The sequence below is a fragment of the Malus sylvestris genome, chromosome 6 (genome assembly GCF_916048215.2).
Source record: "Malus sylvestris chromosome 6, drMalSylv7.2, whole genome shotgun sequence".
NCBI classification, from domain to species: domain Eukaryota; kingdom Viridiplantae; phylum Streptophyta; class Magnoliopsida; order Rosales; family Rosaceae; genus Malus; species Malus sylvestris.
This window is the reverse complement of record NC_062265.1, coordinates 30,623,090-30,642,263: the sequence shown is the minus strand read 5'-3', so window position 1 is coordinate 30,642,263 and position 19,174 is coordinate 30,623,090. Positions and strand designations below refer to the sequence as shown.

Here is a 19,174-nt window from a genome sequence, read left to right as displayed (position 1 = left end):
ACATAATGCCAAGTCGATCGACAATTGGCTACGCTGATGAGAGTGTAAGTTATAACTATTGCCCTTGTAGGTAGATTTATTTCCTAATTTAGAGAGAGAGATTATATTCACATCCCAAATTACTTTTCACACACCTTTTAAATTTTTTAATATTTTTCTGTAAGTGTTAGTGGTGTGTCAAACAATATTAAAAAAAAAAAGGTGTGAGGAAAATAATTTGATATGTGTGAATATAATCTCTGTTTAGAAAAAGTGGTTCAGCTCATGTGCAGCCGCAACAAGTTGTAGGACTAATGACATAATGTCACAGCTACATTGTGCCCAGACGTGGCACGTGGCTCACCTCATTGTTTTTTTTTTGTTCAAGCGATAAGATAATCTATACTAAAATTATTCAAATAATGTAAAAGTGGAATTAAATAGAGGACACTCGGGTACAATGACAAAGCCCCAACTTACTCATTCATCCAACAAGCTTTTGCTCTTTTGCCATTCAAACCAGTAACCATATTCTAATCAGTGTTGGTTCTTTTTCATCCAGTCAAGATTTTGTTCTTTAATGCCCTTTAATCCGTTATATAGAAAAAGTAACCAAAACATCGTACAAACAATTTCTGATTAATTGTTAACCTTTATTCCCTATTTTTAATCTAAATTTCTAAGGCGTTCCAGCAAATGTGGCTCACATCTTTATTAAAATGATGATACAAATGTAGTAAGAAAAATATGGTAAGTGTAATATTTTTGGATAAAAACTTTCAGGCTTTTTATCTAGTAGAATTGATACAATGCAAGTTTGAGATTTATATATATTCCTTTTCTACTATTTGATTTCTTGTATATTTTCTTTCATCTCTGTCGGAGACCCGTATTTAATCCAATAAGAAATGAAATTATTTCAATATAGATCGCATAACGTATATACTATAATATATATGTATTATACTTATATATGCCCATATTCTTATGATTTGGGTTTGCGCTTTTTATCTTTCATGTTGTTCTTATTCTTAGACAACTCGAAAGTAAATTAAACTACAATTGCCCCGACCACAATTACACTACAAAGATCAGAACTTTGGATCTCTTCCATCAAGGTCATCAGATCAAGTGATCCGGACATTTGAAATTTTATCTAACGGTCAAAATTTATTATAATTTTTAAGGAATCAAAATAGATGGACCGTAGGATGAAATTTAAAATACCCGGATCATTTGATCTGGTGGTCTTGATGGAAGAGATCCGGAGAGGATATTTTCTCCATGAACATGATTTGATTTTGACCAATGCCTTTACAATTAACCTGGGACGGGCTGGGCTCATATAGTGAAAAAGACAAATGCCAAGCCCAATTAAATTGAGCCCGCGAAACATGTTTGGCTGCCGAGAAAATAACGACGGAAAATTACCCTCCCAACATCTCCAACTCCAACCCCAGAAAAATGCTCACTCTGCAACTCAAAACTGCCGCACAGAAAAACCCAACACCCGGTTTTCCAATTCCGTGTCGGAGCCTCACCACCTCACCTTCACATCCCTCTCAAGACTCTCACTTGGCGAACCTGATTCTCAAATCCGACCCGCAAACCCTAACCCAGATTCTTCACAGCCCCGAAATCGACTGGTCTTCGGATTTGGTCGACAAAACCCTGAAGAGGCTCTGGAATCATGGACCCAAAGCCATCCAATTCTTCAAAATCCTCGACCATCATCCGAACTACACGCATTCTTGCTCCTCCTTCGACCACGCTGTCGACGTTGCCGGCCGCCTGCGCGACTACAAGTCCCTCTGGACCCTCGTGGCCCGAATGCGGTCCCGTAGGCTCGGCCCCGGGCCGAGGACTTTCGCTATCATCACCGAGAGGTATGTGGCTGCTGGTAAGCCTGATAGAGCCGTTAAGGTGTTCCTGTCAATGCATGAACATGGTTGCCCTCAGGATTTGAATTCGTTTAATACAATTCTTGATGTGCTTTGTAAAGCTAAGCGTGTCGAAAAGGCGTATAATTTGTTTAAGGTGTTTAGGGGCAGGTTTAAGGCTGATCGTGTTAGTTACAATATAATTGCGAACGGGTGGTGTTTGATTAAGCGAACCCCGAAGGCTTTGGAGCTTTTGGGGGAGATGGTGGAGAGGGGGTTAGACCCGAGTTTAACGACTTTTAACATAATGCTTAAAGGGTATTTCAGAGCTGGTCAGATTAAGGAAGCTTGGGAGTTCTTTTTGCAGATGAAGAAGAGGAAGTGTGAGATTGATGTTGTTACTTACACTACTTTGGTTCATGGGTTTGGTGTTGTCGGGGAGATTAAGAAAGCTCGAAAGGTTTTCGATGAGATGGTTGGAGAAGGCGTGCTTCCTTCGGTGGCAACGTACAATGCTTTGATTCAGGTTTTGTGTAAGAAAGATAATGTGGAAAATGCTGTTGTGGTTTTTGAGGAAATGGTGAGCAAAGGTTATGTGCCTAATGTGACGACTTATAATGTATTGATTAGAGGATTGTGTCATGCGGGAAACATGGATAGGGCGCTGGCGTTTTTGGACAGAATGAAGGATGATGAGTGTGAGCCAAATGTTCAGACATATAATGTGGTGATCCGGTACTTTTGTGACGCTGGAGAGATTGAAAAGGCGTTGAATGTGTTTGAGAAGATGGGTCGTGGTGATTGCTTGCCTAATCTGGACACGTACAATGTTTTGATTAGTGCCATGTTTGTGAGGAAGAAACCTGAAGACCTGTTAGTGGCAGGGAAGTTGTTGATTGAGATGGTTGATAGAGGATTTTTGCCGCGAAGGTTCACCTTCAATCGCGTTCTGGATGGGCTTTTGGTAACAGGTAATCAAGGTTTTGCAAAAGAGATTTTAAGATTGCAGAGCAAATGTGGCCGTCTTCCCCGTCAAGTAAAATTGTGAGCCATGTTGGAATTCAGATTGGCTCATGAACCATGCAGGTTTGAGACTCCATTCCAATCTTAACACCAGCTACTACTGCTCCAAGGGGTTTCTGTTCCTGTTGAAGTTTCAACACGATGTTCTCGTATCGCCGGGTGTTGGAAGTCTACAGTTTGGAGGATCAGATCAGGTGGGCATTTTGGTGAAATATGATCGAAAGAGAGGCTTTCTGTAACATCCCACATCGTCCAGGGCAGTGATCCTTAAATGTATATTTTCATCTCTACTTAGCATGAGGCTTTTTGGAACCTCATTGGTTTCGGGTTCTGGAGGAATTCTGAAATTAAGCGAGAAGGAGGACAGAGCACTCCCAGGATGAGTGACCCACTGGGAAGTTACTCGTGAGTTCCCAAAAACAAAACCGTGAGGAATGGTAACTTCCTAAAAACAAAACCGTGAAGGAATAGTAAGCCCAAAACGGACAATATCATGCTACGGTGATGGAAGGGGCCCGGGATGTGGTGGACCCGGGCCGGGATGTGACACTTTCACTGCATTTGCAAGCAGTAAAAAAACAGGACTGGCCCAAGAACGACCCTCTTAGCATTTTAGTTGGAAATGAAATATCACGAAAAGAAAAACGATAAATAAACTTGAGCACATATCTTCTGTTTTCAAATTCGTACTTTCATATAACCAATGTTTAAAAAATCGATATAGGTGGGAATATCGATATGCAGTTTTATGAAAATATCGATATAGATTGTCTTATTTACAATGGGTTGGATATATCATTTCATTCAGATTTAATCGAAATTAAATAAAAAATTCAAAAGTTCGAAATTTGCAAGGAGTTACAGTAAATTTTTGGTCATCAATAAGTAATTATTATCGATATTCATTGATTGTTTTATATATTGCCTTTATGGGTTGAAGTTTGCATTTCACCTGCTTTATATATCAATCCTTAATTTTTCGGATATTTTAACGGAAATATCGACAATTTCGTGAATATTTTAAACACTGCATACAACAAGTTTATTTCAATGCCACACAATTTATATAAGTGAACCAACTGCTAGTTTAATGGTACCTCCCCTTCCGTTGTTGAACGAAACTAAATTCGAATCCCCCCTCGTATGTACAAAAACGAAATTTTTATTTGTTCTTTTAAATAAACACGCTTGGAAATTTCCATTCAACGTAGTAAAAAAATTTGTTTCGTTATTTCCTAAAAGAGCAATTTAATGTTTTACATGGGAGTCAATTTGAACTAGGATTAAGAATTGTGGGGAGGAAAGATAAATGTTTAAGCAAATTTGGCCGAGATTTGGGACCTAAATTGGGCAAAATTAGCAACCCAATCCAAATATGAGGAAAGAGATCCTCGGGTCCACCAAAGGCTACCGCGTCAAGTGATCCGGACCATTTAAATTTCATTAAATGGTAAAAAATTATCGTAGTTTTTAAATGATTAAAACAAGTAAGCCGTTCGATGAAATTTAAAAAGTCAAAAACACTTAATTCGATGATCTTGATAGAAAATATCTGAAATGAATCTCTTTCCCAAATATGAGGACGTAAAAATAAACAAAAAAAGGAGGCAAAGGACGGTAGATTTGGCTCCATTTACAAAAACAAAAAAACAAAAAACCCGAAACCATAAATATTTCCCGCTCATTCAAACATTTGAAAACAGTCGCCCTCTCTCTCTCTCTCTCTCTCTCTCTCTCCTCTCTCTTTCTCTCTCCTCCCCACTCATTTTTAAACTATTTGTTCCGCAGACAGCTACGCTCCACCGCTTCGGCGCTCCCTCCCGCTGCCGCCCTTCGGATCCCCAAACGCTCGCAAATATTTCAAATTTGTAAACCCCACCCCGCCTTTTACTCCTTAACCCCCCCTTTTTCCCCTCTTTCTTAACGGTCCTTTCTCTCTCCTTCTCTCTATATCTCTCCCTCTCTCTCTCTCTCTCTCTCTAGTGTTTCAGTACCTTCGCTTCCCTCCATTTTCTCTCTCTCAACCATGGCGGATCCTCCACCCCCACCGCCAGCCCCAGCGCAATCCTCTGCCCCGGCCCCAGCAGGTCCTTCCGCCAGAAACCACGGCTACAGCAGAAAGCAGAAGTCTCTCGGCCTGTTGTGCTCCAAGTACTTTCTCCCCTCTCTCTCCCTCTCTGTGTCTGCAATTTCTTGACTCTTTGATTTTTTTTCTCTCTCTCTCTCTAATTCTTCCTTTCTTTCAAATCGTGCAGTTTTCTCGGCCTCTACAACCGCGACGGAGTGACTTCAATCGGCCTCGACGACGCCGCTTCACGATTAGGTCTCCATCTTTCCCCGATCTCAGAATCCTTTGCACTTTCTTGTATTCATTTCGTCGGATCTAATGGTTTCTCGACTTGCAGGTGTAGAGAGGCGGCGGATCTACGATATTGTCAACGTCTTGGAGAGCGTTGGGGTCAGTTTCTCTTTTTCCTTTCTGGGTATTCTTCTTTCGATTTGTTTCCATTTTTCGAGTATTGATTTATTCATTTGGGTTGATCTTAATTTCCAGGTTCTTGCACGAAAGGCGAAGAACCAGTATTCTTGGAAAGGATTTAAGGCGATTCCTAATGCCCTACAAGAGCTAAGGGTATTTATCTCTCGCAATTCATCATTAAGATTCAGATCTGACCCAATTCTCTCTTTAATTTTGGTGCTTTTTTCTTGCATTTGGTACTGATTTGGTGTTTTATTGTGCAATAGGAAGAGGGTCTGAGAGAGAATATTTGTAACTTTGACGGCAACGAAGATCCCAAGGCAAGTCTATTAGGGGTTTTCTTTATTGGGCTGTCCATCCGTTCAAAATAAGGTCTTTGAATCCAAATTTTTTAAAAGTTCCATTATTTTCCGCAGGGTTTGCAAATTTCAGATGATGAGGATGATGTAGAAAGATGTGGGAGTCAGCAGACTGAGAATTCGAACCCTAATCTCAATATTAAACCCATGAACCCAAAATCAGGTAAGCTTTGTTTTCGGTGTTTTTTATCTTGTTCGGTGCTTTGGGCTAAATTATAGGGGGTATTCAAATTTACTATGAATGATATTTTTGGTGATGTCCTAAAGATTGTTTCTTTTATATTTGTTGTTAAGCAGATAATAGAAGGGAAAAGTCGCTGGCGCTTCTTACCCAGAATTTTGTGAAGCTCTTTGTGTGCTCAACTGTGAGTGAAACAATGGATTGTTACTGCTTATTCCATGAAACTGTGATTTGGGTTTTATGTAATTTTGGTCTATATTGGTTTTACTGCATGAACTTGTAGGTTGAAATGATCTCCCTTGACGAAGCTGCTAAATTACTGCTCGGTGATGCACACAATGCATCAGTGATGAGAAGTAAGAAATTTGTACTTGGTTTTCTTTATTCCTGATCGTATGTTAAAAGGAGCAGAAACTCTTGACTAACTTTTGTTCAAAACTTGATGAAGCAGCAAAAGTAAGGCGGATTTACGATATTGCGAATGTTTTGTCGTCCATGAACCTCATTGAGAAGGTAAAAACACTAATTTGAATCATCAGTACAAGAAAAAAATGAAACTTTCAAATTCAGAATTCAACTTTTGTTAACATATACACTTATTATGGCCATGTTTAATGTTTTGCTTCTTATCCAAAAATGAGCAGACCCACACGTCAGATACGAGGAAGCCTGCATTTAAGTGGTTGGGATTGAGAGGAAAAGAGGAGGTTCCTCAGGAGACTAAGAAGAGAGCTTTTGGTACTGATATAACGAATGTCAGTTCTAAGAGGGGAAAGGTAGACTCTTCTATTGGTGGGAAGTTGGACGGGCAAAAACAGAAGGGCCTTGTAGGTGAGGCCGATAGGAGCAATTTGGAAGACTCAAAAGATGGTTCAAAGAGCTATCAGTTCGGTCCTTTTGCTCCTGTCACTATCGCCAGAGCTGGGACTGGCAGCACAAGGAAGGTTCATGATTGGGAGAAACTGACCTCTATGTATCGTCCTCAATATCAAAACCAAGGTATCATCTTATGATTCATCATGCTTTAGATTAAAGAATTTGATTATGAATAGTAAATATAGCTGCTCTTATCATTTATCGTTAGCGGTCAGTGATCCATCATCAGCCTAGGTGAACTTGTCTGTAGGACCAGGTGAAAATAGTGGGAGAAAGAGAAGAGAGGTGGATAGAGAAAGAAACATGACAGGAGACTGACTAGGTGTGGGAAGAACAGAACAAGGGGGAGGAAGCTAGGAAAACGTCTTATAGCAGAAATCCAAATAAATTTTTTTAAGCAGGCCTTGCGTACGGAAGCATGGAAATTTACTAAACTATATGTTTTGCTTCATGTTGCAGCTTTGAAGGATCTGTTTTCTCATTATACGGAAGCATGGAAGACATGGTACTCTGAAGTTGCTGGGAAGAATCCAATCCGAATTTCTTGATGCTTCTCCGTTTTGACATGCGCCAATTGACACAAGGAAATCAACTTCAATTCAACTCGTTCTTGACCCGGCAGAGAAGGGATGGCCCCTAGTTGGATGCATTTCTCTCTATGCACCGTGTGCTATCCCCAGGAATGCTACACTTAACCGTCTTATCTTGACATTCTCAGAATTCTTTTACTGATTTCCTTTTGAATCGATGACTAGTTAGAGACGTGCTGCGTATGTTTGTGCACCTTCTAGCAAAAATGGGTTGTGAATGGTGTAAGTTCATGTGGGAATTGGAAAGTTGGGCCAATTTTACATGACAGATTCTGTGTGCTCAAGTTGCATGAAACTTGCAACGCAAGTCATACGATATGTTTGATGAACAAAGGCATGAACTCATGAAAACCTCCACATATCTTCTCTTCTGATCTCTCGTTCCGGATCTCCTAATGCGCTGCTTAGCCTCCGCGCTACTCTCTTTCCCACATGAAAACGAACAGCCCTCTTAACCCGAACCCTTGTCAAAAGAGTCCGACCTCTCTTTGAAGCCCATAGGCACGTAGGCTAGGACGAAGTGATGCTTGGTCGTTTTGTCCGACTGAACCACAATTCTCAGGCAACGAAACGGCACCGTTCTGCACCGTTCCCCGTCTGCTCTGCCCAATGGGTCCAGGAGCCGAGACTCCGATGTAGCAGACTCACTATTTGATTGACGAAAATGTCACCGTTTTGAGTCGTTCGACAACAAAAACATAGATTTCATCTTTTTATTTAAGAAAAAAATATATATAATTTATTTTTTATTAGCAAACAGCAAGACGTTAATTTACAAAAAAAAAAAGAAATTTGAACAACAGCAATGACATAGCAGCAATCACAGAATGATTTCTTCCTGAACGCTGACGTTGAGCGTTTTATGGGGCAGGACAATGCTGTTTATAACCACCACTTCATCTTCAACTGTCACTGCTTCACCTGAATTGTCAACAAAACCGGCATTCAGATGGGCTCGTTATGCATATCGATGCTAATTTTATCAGAACAAGAGGATTGAATGAAAACGAAAGGATTTATGTACCAAGGATCGTAATCCCGAGCTTTGAATTGTAATCCCCAGTAGCCTGAAACCATAGTGCCGAACTTAGAGAGTCAATCACTCAATTGCAACAAAGCTTTAAATAAAGTTGAAGTTCTGTTATTAAGCATGGGTTGGTAGAAAGTTTATGAACTTGCCTGGACGCGAGACCATCTCCCGATTGAAGATTTCCATCCAACAATTGAAAGAATAACAACTGCGTTTTCCTGAAATAAAACATCGTAGATATGTCAACGTGAGGTGATGTCTAGGATGCAGTCCGTAGCCTATGCTTTTTGTTATGTACCTTAATTTCGACGTTGTCAAGGATGATACAACTTATGAGCCTCGCACCAGGTCCTATGCGAGCATTTGCAGATATTGAGACATTGGGACCGATCTGTACAAGCAGATAACAGGAGATTTAATAGATGCATTACTAATGCCAACGCTAAATGATCTGGAAAACGATAATACATCACAGTTACGACAACCAGTATGAGAGAAAATGTACCTTAGCACTTGGATGTACTTTTGCTGATGGATGAACATAAACATCACCGGTAATACTGGCACTCTTTGTACCATCTCCACATACCAAGAGATGTGGATTGGTGAATCGAAATTGTGCAAGATACAAACCAGAACACTTTAACGACATTCTGCAAGTATCAACACAAAATATTTACAAGATGGCCCTGATTGATGGGGGCAAGGTTCTAGGAAGACACCTTGGACGCAAATCTTACCCAGGAGTTTTGATCTGTTCCCAGAAGTCCAAGGTTTCATATGTGTATAACTGCTTCTTCCCTGCAAGAGGTGATAGGATATCTTGATCCAGCCTTACAAAATGTGTGGGAGCGTTCCTGTTAAATGAACTCTCTATTAGCGGTTTCTTTTCTAGTCAATTCAATCTGTAGGAAGGCACCATAAAAGTGGTGCTTTTAATTCGCTAAAGTAACGTTGTCTTTATACTGTAGGAAGAGAAACCTTGTTGCTGAATGAAGGGATTCGAAGCTGGAGAGACGTCTTAAATCAGCTGCAAATAACAGAAAACCGTTCAATGCTATCAATAAGTGAAACTACATCTTAATGGACGGAATCCATGTATCAAAAATTTTCCTACTGACGGAAAATTGAAACAGATACCGAGTTCTTGTTGAAAGCTAAATTTTAATATCACCACTAATAGCACAGGACAGCCTATTCATGGAGAATGTATCACTACCTCTGTCCTTCCACTGAGTGGAAACACCTTCAACGGCGTTAAAAATGTCTGGTGTAAATATGTAGACACCGCAATTTATCCTGTCGCTGACCTGAATAAAATAAGAATATAAGAAAGGTAAAAAGAGAGAGATAATTCTCCATTGAAGCACCAAAAGCTTAAAATTCCGATGTCAAACGTACAAAAGTCTCAGGCTTCTCGGTGTAATGCAACAGTTCATTGGTGACCGGATCAGCTACCAGTTCCCCAAATTGACTGGCTGATTCAGCGGAAACCTGTACACAGAAGAAGAAAACTTGACATGGAGAACAATAGAAACATGATTACATGATAATCAATAAGATTAAGAGATAACATTACAAGAATTTGCTAATGCATTTATCGACTAACCTTGATCACAAGAATTGTTCCCATCCCACCATATTTTTTGTGAGCCTCTGCGGATAAACATGGCAAAAACCAGATATTAAGCTTTCGGCAATCCCCTATAAATCAACAACGAACAACCTGGAAATATCAAACGATACTCCCAGCAACTCATAAAACAGTTACCGAGCATTTCTGGAAGCGGAAAACTGCAGCAAACATCGCAATTCAACAGGACAATGTGCAACTGCAGACAAATATAAAACCAAAATCAGCCTTTTGCCTGAGAATTAGCACATGTATGCATGGACACAACGTATTTAAGAGCAAGGACCTAAACAAACCAACAAACAAAAACCATATAAAAACTTATCAATTGATTACGAAGAACTTGGCAAAAGACTAACCGGGTTGTCTTCCATGATCCGATCTCTGAAATTATAAAGTCCACCAGCTGATCCATGAGGCTTGTCTTCCCTCAAGTATCTAATCGCCGCATCAACGCAATGTACAAGTCAATAGATTAAACGTCAATCCAGTTCAATATTTTCAAGATCTAATCAGTAACTACTAACTGGAAAACAAAAGCAGGAGCTCACACCTGACAGGGACTTTAAGCTCATTGGAGATTGAGGACACATATAACGCGAATTCACGCTCCTCGTAGAAACCAATGAGGAAAATTTGAGTGAGGTTCGGAATCTGCAATCCAGAAAGACAGTGAATTCAACTAGTATGCACGCTATTAAGCCAGAAATGACAGATTTATGTCCAAGAAATATACCCTTTTACAAGCGGAAATCGGATGATGAACCATTGGTTGTCCTGCTAATGGAAAAAGCGGCTTCGGAATATTCAGTGACAGTGGCCGGAATCTAGTTCCTGTAGAAATTGAAACTCCAATACATTAACAAATGCTTTCCAAATTCAAAGATTGTAAGAGAAATGCCATGATTCCCAATTCATGATTCAACAACTGAATTTAAATCTCTCAAAAATGCACAAAGCATTGAACTTTGGCAGTGACAATTCAATCAAGCACCAACATAATTGTGAGAAACTGAGAAATGGGGTCTCAGTTCGATCCAAAGATCATCACAGTAACTTGTTGATTACCTTTAGTGGGCCCACCCACCATGATCACAGCAACCACCTTCTCGTCCGAGCTGCCCATATCTTATGCAGAAAACCCAGATCCCCAGAGCCGATGGATACAGCGGTGGTTCTGCTAGAAAGCCGGAAACTTGAAGATAAGGAATGGAGTGGTAGTAAAAAAGGAGCCCGAATGCATAATTTATACGAAAGCCAATGGTTGGAGGTTGAAGAGGGAACAAGGAAGTTACAGAAATGGACAAAAATCTATACTTTTTCACAGCTCAGAGAGAAAGAGAGAGTAAAAAGGGTCGGTAGAACTCAGAACGTGTGGTTTCGTGCAGACAGAGCGCCAGAGGAAGTTTCCCTCTGTTTTTATCCACCGCTTTTGCGATGGATTGGAGGGGGAAAAAGGAGGCGGGTGGGACCGGAGCCGGTGAGGGTGAGGAGAAATTTTTCATTGTGACTGAAACATAAACGTTACATCACGTATTTTAATAAAAGTGATGAGAAATTTTATTTTTTAAGTTATTAACTTTTTAGCACATCTAACCCACCATTTGTATAGTGACACGTGGTGTACCATCCCATGTACCGGTTACACTGAAAAATCTCTTGAGCTCTCTCGAGGGTGAGAGGCTCTCAGCCTAGTTGACAATGGATGGAAAGAGATCCCCTCCGGATCTCTTCCAATAATGTTATCGGATCAAGTGATCCGGGTCTTTTAAATTTCATCAAACGGTCCACATGTTTTTATTTTTTAAAAACTGTAATAATTTTTTATCATTGAATGAAATTTGAACGATTCTGATCACTTAATCTGGTGACATTGAAGAAATCTAGAGAGAAACTCTTTCCTAAATGTATTATCTCTCTATTCCGTTTTGGGGCCCAACAATACACTCTTTGGGTTTTCATTGTAATAGCAAAAATGCACGATATCGACTCTATTGACAATGTATTGATACTTTATCGATGATATATCAAGACTATCTCGCTATCATTATAGTGGGATATTGTATGACAATATTATTTGCTACAACTTTGTAATATGAGCAACACTGGTTTGTTTGGAAAATATTTTTAAATGACTGAAAGTGTTTTTAAAGAAAATATTTTTAATCAAATTCTTAATAAAATGTAAGTTAATTCTGAAAAAGCACTTGAAGCGCATAACTGGTACTTCTTGCAGGAAGCATTTCAAGTGCTTTTAGAACCCAAAAATATTTTCTCAAAAAACTCTTTCAATGATTTAAAAGTAATTCTTAAACAAGCTCTACAATCTAATAGTATTTCTCTCAATTTGACAATATCAGATCATAATGACAAACTCATTGTGTTAAAGGTGTATATAAAAATTGGTTGACGAATTGCCCTTGGCCATTACGTCAGCCTTTATTTTTCTTTAATGCACTGAATTCAGTGAATTGGCCCTTTGATTTTATTGAGATTTGCCACCAAGAAAGTAGAGGTCACCATTTAATTTGGAAGAAGTTGGCTTCAAGACTAAGAAGGGGAAAAGGCGATACTTCACCTACATGTTCAAACTTTGAGAAAGATTGAAGGTTTGCCCTCCAACCATGTGACATTAACTCCCAAACTTAGTGGTCAATCTCTTGTGGAACAAGCCACCATCGAAAAAGCCATCACAATTTATACATCAACACTATGATGACTGGTGTTTGGGTTAACCCAATGGGATCCTCTCCAGATTTTTTTGGCGAGGATCTTGAAAATATGTGAATCATGTTCATTCATCGTACAGCATACGGTCAATTTTTGTTAAATACTGTTTATGTTTATTTTTAAATAAAAACATTTAAAATAATTTTTGACCGCACGATGTACGATGAACGGACACAATTCACGGATTCCAAAGATCCTCACAAAGAGGATCCGACGAGGATCCAGACTTTGGGTTAACAGCCACGGCCCCAAGCTACATTGACTGTTTTAAAAGGAAAATAAAAATATCCGACCAGTCGATTAGGACTGCATGACTGACTCCTTGTGTTCGAGTTCGTTCCCCCTTTTCATAAATTAGAGTAGTTTAAATTTTCCGTTGCAGATTGTAAAAATTTTCAAAAGGAATTTATGGTCCCCCTACTGATAAAATAATTGGACCCCTTGCCATTAGTACACACTCCATCATGGGTAGCCATTATCATCTCTTTTATGAGATGGATATGACTAATGAGAAATGCCTAAGGATAATCATGACTATGTGCGCGACCGTAATATGCCACGACTACCAGAAAAACTAAGTGCAACCGAGTGTATATCCTCTTGTGCCTAACTTGTCACGTGCACACAAGAGGATATAAAACTGGTTGCATCCAAGATTTTGACCATGAGTGACTACCTTCTCCTCAACAAAGTAATCTCTGAATTCAAGACATGTGAGTCTGCAGTAAAAGAAAGCTAAAGCTTGATGGTTAAACGTATATTATGCCCTAGCCTAATGTTTAAAATTGACATCCAGTTTTCTAGTTCAGTACATATCTTCACCCTCTTTATTCCTGTAAATAGTACATCAGCAGTTTTCACCATGCTATTTCGCGGGTCAACTTTCACAGCTTTGAAGGCGACGTGTACCAACCCCATGGATCATCAGATACATATTCCGTAACTTGCTTCACGGTCAAGTAATTATCAAGTCCCCTGTTCAAAAGAGAAGAAACTATTATTTACCATCGGCAGTTCATCAATCGTAACTTGCAGAAGTAACTGTCTTGTAATGTTTTGTCGTTCTCTTATGCTTAATGTGGATATGTAGTGTGATTATATTAGGGCAAAAACATATGCAATATCAATGTAATGTTATAACATAATGCCGAGAAAGGCATACCATTTCCCTAGTTCACGCCCAAAACCACTTCGTTTGTTGCCTCCCCATGGAGCCTGACAGAAGCATGGTTGTGAGCAGTTGATCCATACAATTCCTGCTTGAAGGCCCTGCAGAAGAACAAGAAACACAACTCATAATCAGATGCTGTTTTTACGAATGTTGGGGCAGGGGATCCATTCACAAAAGAAGTACAAAGAAGTCTCACCTTAGAGAAACGGTCACACCTTTCTAAATCTTTTGATATGACTGCAGCACCTAAGCCGTAACTGTCAAAGTTCAATAAACTTCATCGGTCAAAAAGGTACAAAAAAACCAGCCGAACAAATCTCCCATTATGGACAGCGACAGAAGAGTCAACTCACTGGGTGTCATTTGCTAGTTCAAGAGCTTCGTCTTCTGAACTAAATGTTTTGACACAAAGAACAGGGCCGAAAACTTCTTCTCTCCAGATTTGCATGGAGGTTGTTACATCAGTTATGATTGTTGGTTCAATGAAGAATCCTTTCTTTAGATGCTGCCATCCACCAATAATATAACTCACATATTGAATTTGTGACAAATAAAGATGCAGAATGGGCTTGATAAAAACATATGTTTATACCTCAGGACGAGCCCCACCACTCAAAACTCTTGCACCTTCACTCTTAGCTGTTTCGATGGACTTCAATATTTTCTCATACTGAAACAGATCCAGTGAAAATCAGGTAATATTCTAATACTTCAATCATAAACGGGACAGTGAAATTTAAAGATTTGAACTACTTGATGTTACTAAATGTTTTAACTTTTGCAGATTTTTGTCTCTGAGAGAAACACACATGCATTATAATTATCACCCGCAAAAAGTGACTATATATGCCCTGATGCATGTCAAACCGTAGGAACTCTATTTTTATAACAAACATAAAACACAACACATCAGCCTAAATTCATCCAAAGAAGAAACTTTTCAACAGAATGTCCAGCAAGGCTGCAACATAAATGGCTGGGGAGTTGTTTAGCATAAACACGGCAATTTTAAATAAGAAAACACTTTCCAGATACTATATAAATGGATCAGTCATTGACGGGTAAGATTTGAAATTTATAATGAACCCAGGCCCACGCACAAGACAAGCCTGAATATAACATATTTATTGATGTCCAAAAAACTACCTGCATATGTTCAAAATATTGGAAGGAACACTCACTAATTTAGACAACCCTTGTTTACATGTTTTACAAGAGTGACAACTCAAGTATCATAAGTCCAAATCTTATATTTACATACTTAAAATGAGAAAAAGATAACCAGTTAGAACTTTAGTGCTTCTCAATTGTCTAATATGTGTCAGTGGACCTGTTTCTTTAAAACCCTATCCCCAAATTCTAGAAATAGAGAATTAAAAACAGAAACAAAAAGCAACTATTGTTAACGGTATACTCACTTGCCCTCCACTAACAACAGGGCCAAGCCTGCAACCTTCTTCAAGAGGATCTGCAATCTTGATGTTTTTGCACCATTTCACAAGCCTATCCAAAAACTCTGTTGCAATGTTTTCCTGAAACAAGGTGCAAGGAAATTAATACTGTAGTATAAAGCTTGCTTAAGATGGCACTAAGAATAAGCTTCTAGGGGAACCACACAACTAGAAGCAGGAAAGTGGCACAATTGATGATGTTGTAGGACAAAAGTTAATTATCATGCACGAACCCCCCGGTCTAGAATTGTTTGGATTTACGTGTCATATCCACTTAGTTTAAAAGATGCGCCATCCATGCAACAGAGAAGGAACTGACAAAAAGTGATGTATCATCTTGCTATCATACTTACATGTAATATAAGACGAGATGTTGCACTGCAAATCTGTCCATTTGTCCAAAAGCAACCAAAGGCAGTCCATTCAGCAGCTGTTTGAGTCACAGAGTAAACAATTACCATTACATTACCAGGAATAGTATGTTTATCTCATTCATTTTAGATTCATAGATTTTCTTCCTCCACAACTGGATTCTGATGGAAGTAATTTGTTATCCAAAAAACATGTAAGTCTAAAAAGTACCCTTCATGAGGAACTAACCTTTGTCGATATCAACGTCATCAAAAACAACAATTGGGCTTTTCCCACCAAGCTCCAGTGAAACAGGCTGCCAAACCACATTGGAGATGGTATATGAAGTTCAAATGAAGAGAACGAATGTCAAAAATATAAATGACCAATCATCAGATTACAAAGACTTGAATATACCTTCACCAATTGGGCTGCAGCTGTCATAATCTTGCTCCCGGTCATAGTACTTCCGGTAAATGCAATCTGTTGAATATAAGTTTATTACTATTACTGCCCCACAGCTAAAACAACCCAAGATGTCACAACTAACAAATTTGCAGGATTATAACAAGATGACTTCATAGAATTTCCAACCACAGATTAGCAAGAAAAAAACCGAACCTTATCAACATGGGGATGAGATACCAAAGGAGCACCAGCTTCATGGCCCAGCCCAGTCAGGATATTGAGGACACCAGGAGGAAGACCGACCTCTCTACACACATCAGCTAGCTCCAAACAAGTCCTGGAATTGATTGATTACATGATGATAGGCATAAAATGTACAAAAGTAACATAAGAGCTGAAGAAAGTACATATAAACCAAAAAGGACATACACAGATGCCAACTCAGAGGGCTTCAATATTGCAGCACACCCAGCAGCTAAAGCAGGAGCGACTTTCCATGTAGCCATTAATAATGGATAGTTCCTTAACATAAAAAAAAAATAAGCACTTCATCACCATATAAATAATAAAGACACTTCTAATAAGGCTATTTACAAGATAAACCTATAATATCCAAATATTTTCATTACCAACTGGACCGCCAAAATTTATGGTTTACACATGAAAACTTACTTTACGAACAGGTTAGTGCAACCACCAAGGAAGAAAGTCTTACTAAAACTGAATGCATACTCGTTTAATATACAGAAGCAGCAAATACCATGGTGTAATTAACCCAACAACGCCAATGGGCTCCTTAAGAACATGACTCTTAAATTGCTCCATAGGAAGAGAAATAGGAGCCTTTTGCTGTGCATCCAAACCTTCAGCAAGTTCTGCATAGTACTCAAAACACCCGGAAACATCATCCTGCATTGCACGTGCCAGCACATAAGACCTTAGGCATGATAAATAAAAATTCAAATTGTCAGAGAATCAAAAGCATACTATGTCCCATGCAGCTTCATCCAATGGTTTTCCACAATCAATTGCTTCGAGTTTGGCTATCTCAGGTTTTCTCTCTCCTATCTGCAGGCAAACAAAAACAAGAATAGCTTAAGACATCTGAACAGGGCCAAAATCTTTGAAAGGACATTACGGAAGTTAGAAAATCAACATTTGTCTGAGAAAGAGACTTGATAGAAACACAAGGCAGTTATTCAAAAATGTTCTGTTCAGGGCCATTTCTTCTTGAATGTCAAAACATCAACCTCAACACATAAAGAATCGAGACGAGTATAGCATAACAAATCTCGATTTCCCCATACTTTTCAACATCCAATTCAAGACCCGATTAATTACAATGACAACAGATCCAATACCTTAGCAGCAATAGCACGCAAATACTTAGCACGAACTGCCCCAGGCGCCGAAGCCCAATCTCTCCCCTTATTCCTGGAAAGAGCTCTCCGAGCAGCCTCCACTGCAAGCTCCACATCTTCAGCTGTAGCTGCAGGAATATGCCCTGTAGCACATTCCACAACCAGTTTCATCATTTTCTGTATGAATCTGATCGCATCACACGAAGTCGGAAAAAGAGACAATCTTTGGATCCCCCACTAGAAGATCAAGCAAAATTCGACTACCCAACAATCTATTTTTTACGAGTTCAATCAAATGATTTATGCAAAACCAGTTCTGCGTTAGTAAATAGAGAGCCAAAGCTTCTAAATTTAGAAAAATTCATAGGTTGAGAACAACAACCCAATACATCAAATGATCAAATGCGATGATTAAACAGTAAAACAAAACTTAGAAAAACAACCCAGAAATTAATGTAATTGACAAAAATGCTTAGAGTGAGAAAAAGACCGATGATTTCTTCAGTAGCTGGGTTGATGATTGGGATGCGTTTCTTGAGGACCGGTTCTCTCCACTCGCCGTCGATGAACAGCAGCCGGCTCGGTATTTGGATCGCCATTTTTCAGCTCTCTCTCTCTCTCTCTCTCTCTGGGGTCAATGATAGTGATCAGCAGAGATTGAGCTGAGCAGGATGATCTACAGTTACCGGCTCACCAGGTAGCCTGCGAAGTCTTTGGATAACTACTTACCTACAAAATTCGTAATTAACAACAAAATGTAATGCGTTTGATATTTTTTAAGCCCTTTTATATTATCACCTCATAAAATATCGAATGGATTCTATGTTAAAATTTAATATTAATGACTTATTTACTTTATTATGTAATGACAATTTTAACTCTATTAGTTATAAAAAATAATAATAAAATTATAAATATACCCAAATCACTTTTAACGTATTATTTATCTATTTCAACTATCAAAACCCCCCAATTCTCCATTGTTGAATAAAACCCTAAGCAATGAAACTACAAACATGTTGATTGAGAAAAATAATTTTTGACGAATGGAACACAAAATTGATGTTTCGAATGCTTCGAAATCATTATCATTGTTATTGAAAAACGTTCAAATGAACCTAAACATTTTTTGACATCATTCAATTTGAAATCATTTGGCCAAATAACGTTCAGATAGTTTGAAATCATTCGGCAAAATAAAAGTGTTATAAAATTTGAGAAATGTGGGGTGTGTGTAGAAAATATAAAGTGTATATTAAGAATGTGGGATGTGAGGGTATTATGGGGAAGGAAGTTGAGTATATTAAGATAATTTTTAATTGAAAAAGTAAATGTGGGGTAAATTAAGTAAGTGGAGTTTATTCAATAATTTGTGAGGTGCTAATATAATAAGCCTTTTTTAATTTAGCGTGCGTTATTAGTTTAAGATACTGTCACAGTAGGGCATGCTTTTAGTTGTGATAGAAGCGGGCAGCGAGTTACATTTTGAAAAAGCAAAATCAAATGCAAGATCACTTAAATTACAAGTCATCCACAATACTATATTCACTAACTACACATGTTTCATAAGAGAATGAGATCCACTCCTGATCCATATACCCCAAGGCTGAGTACGAAAAGATCGGGACCGTTCAAAACAAGAAAGGGATCTTAATTGCTCACGTTTTTTGGG

General features: G+C 38.8%; 5 protein-coding genes across 7 annotated transcripts in view; 2 read left to right on the top strand and 3 right to left on the bottom strand.

Annotated features, from left to right (window-relative positions):
• The first annotated feature begins 1,351 nt into the window (after positions 1–1,351).
• Positions 1,352–3,657, top strand: LOC126626264 (pentatricopeptide repeat-containing protein At1g74900, mitochondrial-like). Its single transcript, XM_050295524.1, has one exon. It carries the CDS (start codon positions 1,444–1,446, stop codon positions 2,905–2,907), a length of 1,464 nt encoding a protein of 487 aa, XP_050151481.1. The 5' UTR covers positions 1,352–1,443; the 3' UTR covers positions 2,908–3,657.
• Positions 3,658–4,566: 909 nt separating this feature from the next.
• LOC126626261 (E2F transcription factor-like E2FE) lies at positions 4,567–7,635 on the top strand. 3 transcript variants are annotated; one of them, XM_050295519.1, is made up of 11 exons: positions 4,567–5,033; positions 5,138–5,205; positions 5,288–5,340; positions 5,437–5,514; positions 5,628–5,681; positions 5,778–5,883; positions 6,018–6,085; positions 6,185–6,257; positions 6,350–6,414; positions 6,546–6,900; positions 7,028–7,635. In XM_050295519.1, exons 1-11 carry the CDS (start codon positions 4,909–4,911, stop codon positions 7,093–7,095), a joined length of 1,113 nt encoding a protein of 370 aa, XP_050151476.1. In that variant the 5' UTR covers positions 4,567–4,908; the 3' UTR covers positions 7,096–7,635. The 3 variants fall into 3 exon arrangements, with proteins under 3 accessions (XP_050151476.1, XP_050151474.1, XP_050151475.1); XM_050295517.1 differs by having other exon boundaries at positions 4,580–5,033; positions 7,237–7,635; XM_050295518.1 differs by having other exon boundaries at positions 4,581–5,033; positions 6,353–6,414; positions 7,237–7,635.
• Positions 4,590–19,174, bottom strand: part of LOC126626262 (uncharacterized) — a 33,155-nt gene continuing 18,570 nt past the window's right edge. Inside the window, exon 7 of the mRNA XM_050295522.1 lies at positions 4,590–4,608. The gene's annotated coding sequence lies outside the window, so the exon portion shown is untranslated. The remainder of the gene's footprint in view (positions 4,609–19,174) is intronic.
• Positions 8,099–11,434, bottom strand: LOC126626259 (uncharacterized). Its single transcript, XM_050295515.1, has 15 exons — positions 11,099–11,434; positions 10,767–10,864; positions 10,584–10,684; positions 10,390–10,468; positions 10,169–10,229; positions 10,007–10,053; positions 9,799–9,891; positions 9,617–9,707; positions 9,379–9,427; positions 9,138–9,254; positions 8,903–9,050; positions 8,696–8,788; positions 8,547–8,615; positions 8,392–8,434; positions 8,099–8,288 (listed from the first exon to the last, which is right to left on the bottom strand). The coding sequence occupies exons 1-15, from the start codon at positions 11,154–11,156 to the stop codon at positions 8,188–8,190; spliced, it is 1,248 nt and encodes a 415-aa protein (XP_050151472.1). The 5' UTR covers positions 11,157–11,434; the 3' UTR covers positions 8,099–8,187.
• LOC126626258 (aminoaldehyde dehydrogenase 1, peroxisomal) lies at positions 13,417–18,248 on the bottom strand. The gene is made up of 15 exons (XM_050295514.1): positions 17,993–18,248; positions 17,503–17,645; positions 17,129–17,209; positions 16,902–17,050; positions 16,571–16,663; positions 16,355–16,478; positions 16,151–16,216; positions 15,983–16,049; positions 15,736–15,812; positions 15,350–15,463; positions 14,524–14,601; positions 14,285–14,436; positions 14,128–14,188; positions 13,923–14,029; positions 13,417–13,735 (listed from the first exon to the last, which is right to left on the bottom strand). The coding sequence occupies exons 1-15, from the start codon at positions 18,099–18,101 to the stop codon at positions 13,645–13,647; spliced, it is 1,512 nt and encodes a 503-aa protein (XP_050151471.1). The 5' UTR covers positions 18,102–18,248; the 3' UTR covers positions 13,417–13,644.

Bases quoted from the DNA above. Each gene is read 5' to 3' on its own strand.
- LOC126626264 (XM_050295524.1), top strand. From the start codon at position 1,444: ATGCTCACTCTGCAACTCAAAACTGCCGCACAGAAAAACCCAACACCC.
- LOC126626261 (XM_050295517.1), top strand. From the start codon at position 4,909: ATGGCGGATCCTCCACCCCCACCGCCAGCCCCAGCGCAATCCTCTGCC. The intron at 5,682-5,777 runs GCAAGTCTATTA...TATTTTCCGCAG, and splicing joins ACGGCAACGAAGATCCCAAG to GGTTTGCAAATTTCAGATGA. The intron at 6,258-6,349 runs GTAAGAAATTTG...AACTTGATGAAG, and splicing joins CAATGCATCAGTGATGAGAA to CAGCAAAAGTAAGGCGGATT.
- LOC126626259 (XM_050295515.1), bottom strand. From the start codon at position 11,156: ATGGGCAGCTCGGACGAGAAGGTGGTTGCTGTGATCATGGTGGGTGGG. The intron at 10,469-10,583 runs GTGTGAGCTCCT...TGCGGCGATTAG, and splicing joins GAGCTTAAAGTCCCTGTCAG to ATACTTGAGGGAAGACAAGC. The intron at 9,708-9,798 runs GTACGTTTGACA...TATTTTATTCAG, and splicing joins CCGAGAAGCCTGAGACTTTT to GTCAGCGACAGGATAAATTG.
- LOC126626258 (XM_050295514.1), bottom strand. From the start codon at position 18,101: ATGGCGATCCAAATACCGAGCCGGCTGCTGTTCATCGACGGCGAGTGG. The intron at 17,210-17,502 runs GTATTGGATCTG...GTTTGCCTGCAG, and splicing joins TGCGTGCTATTGCTGCTAAG to ATAGGAGAGAGAAAACCTGA. The intron at 15,464-15,735 runs GTAAGTATGATA...ACCTTGTTTCAG, and splicing joins CATCTCGTCTTATATTACAT to GAAAACATTGCAACAGAGTT.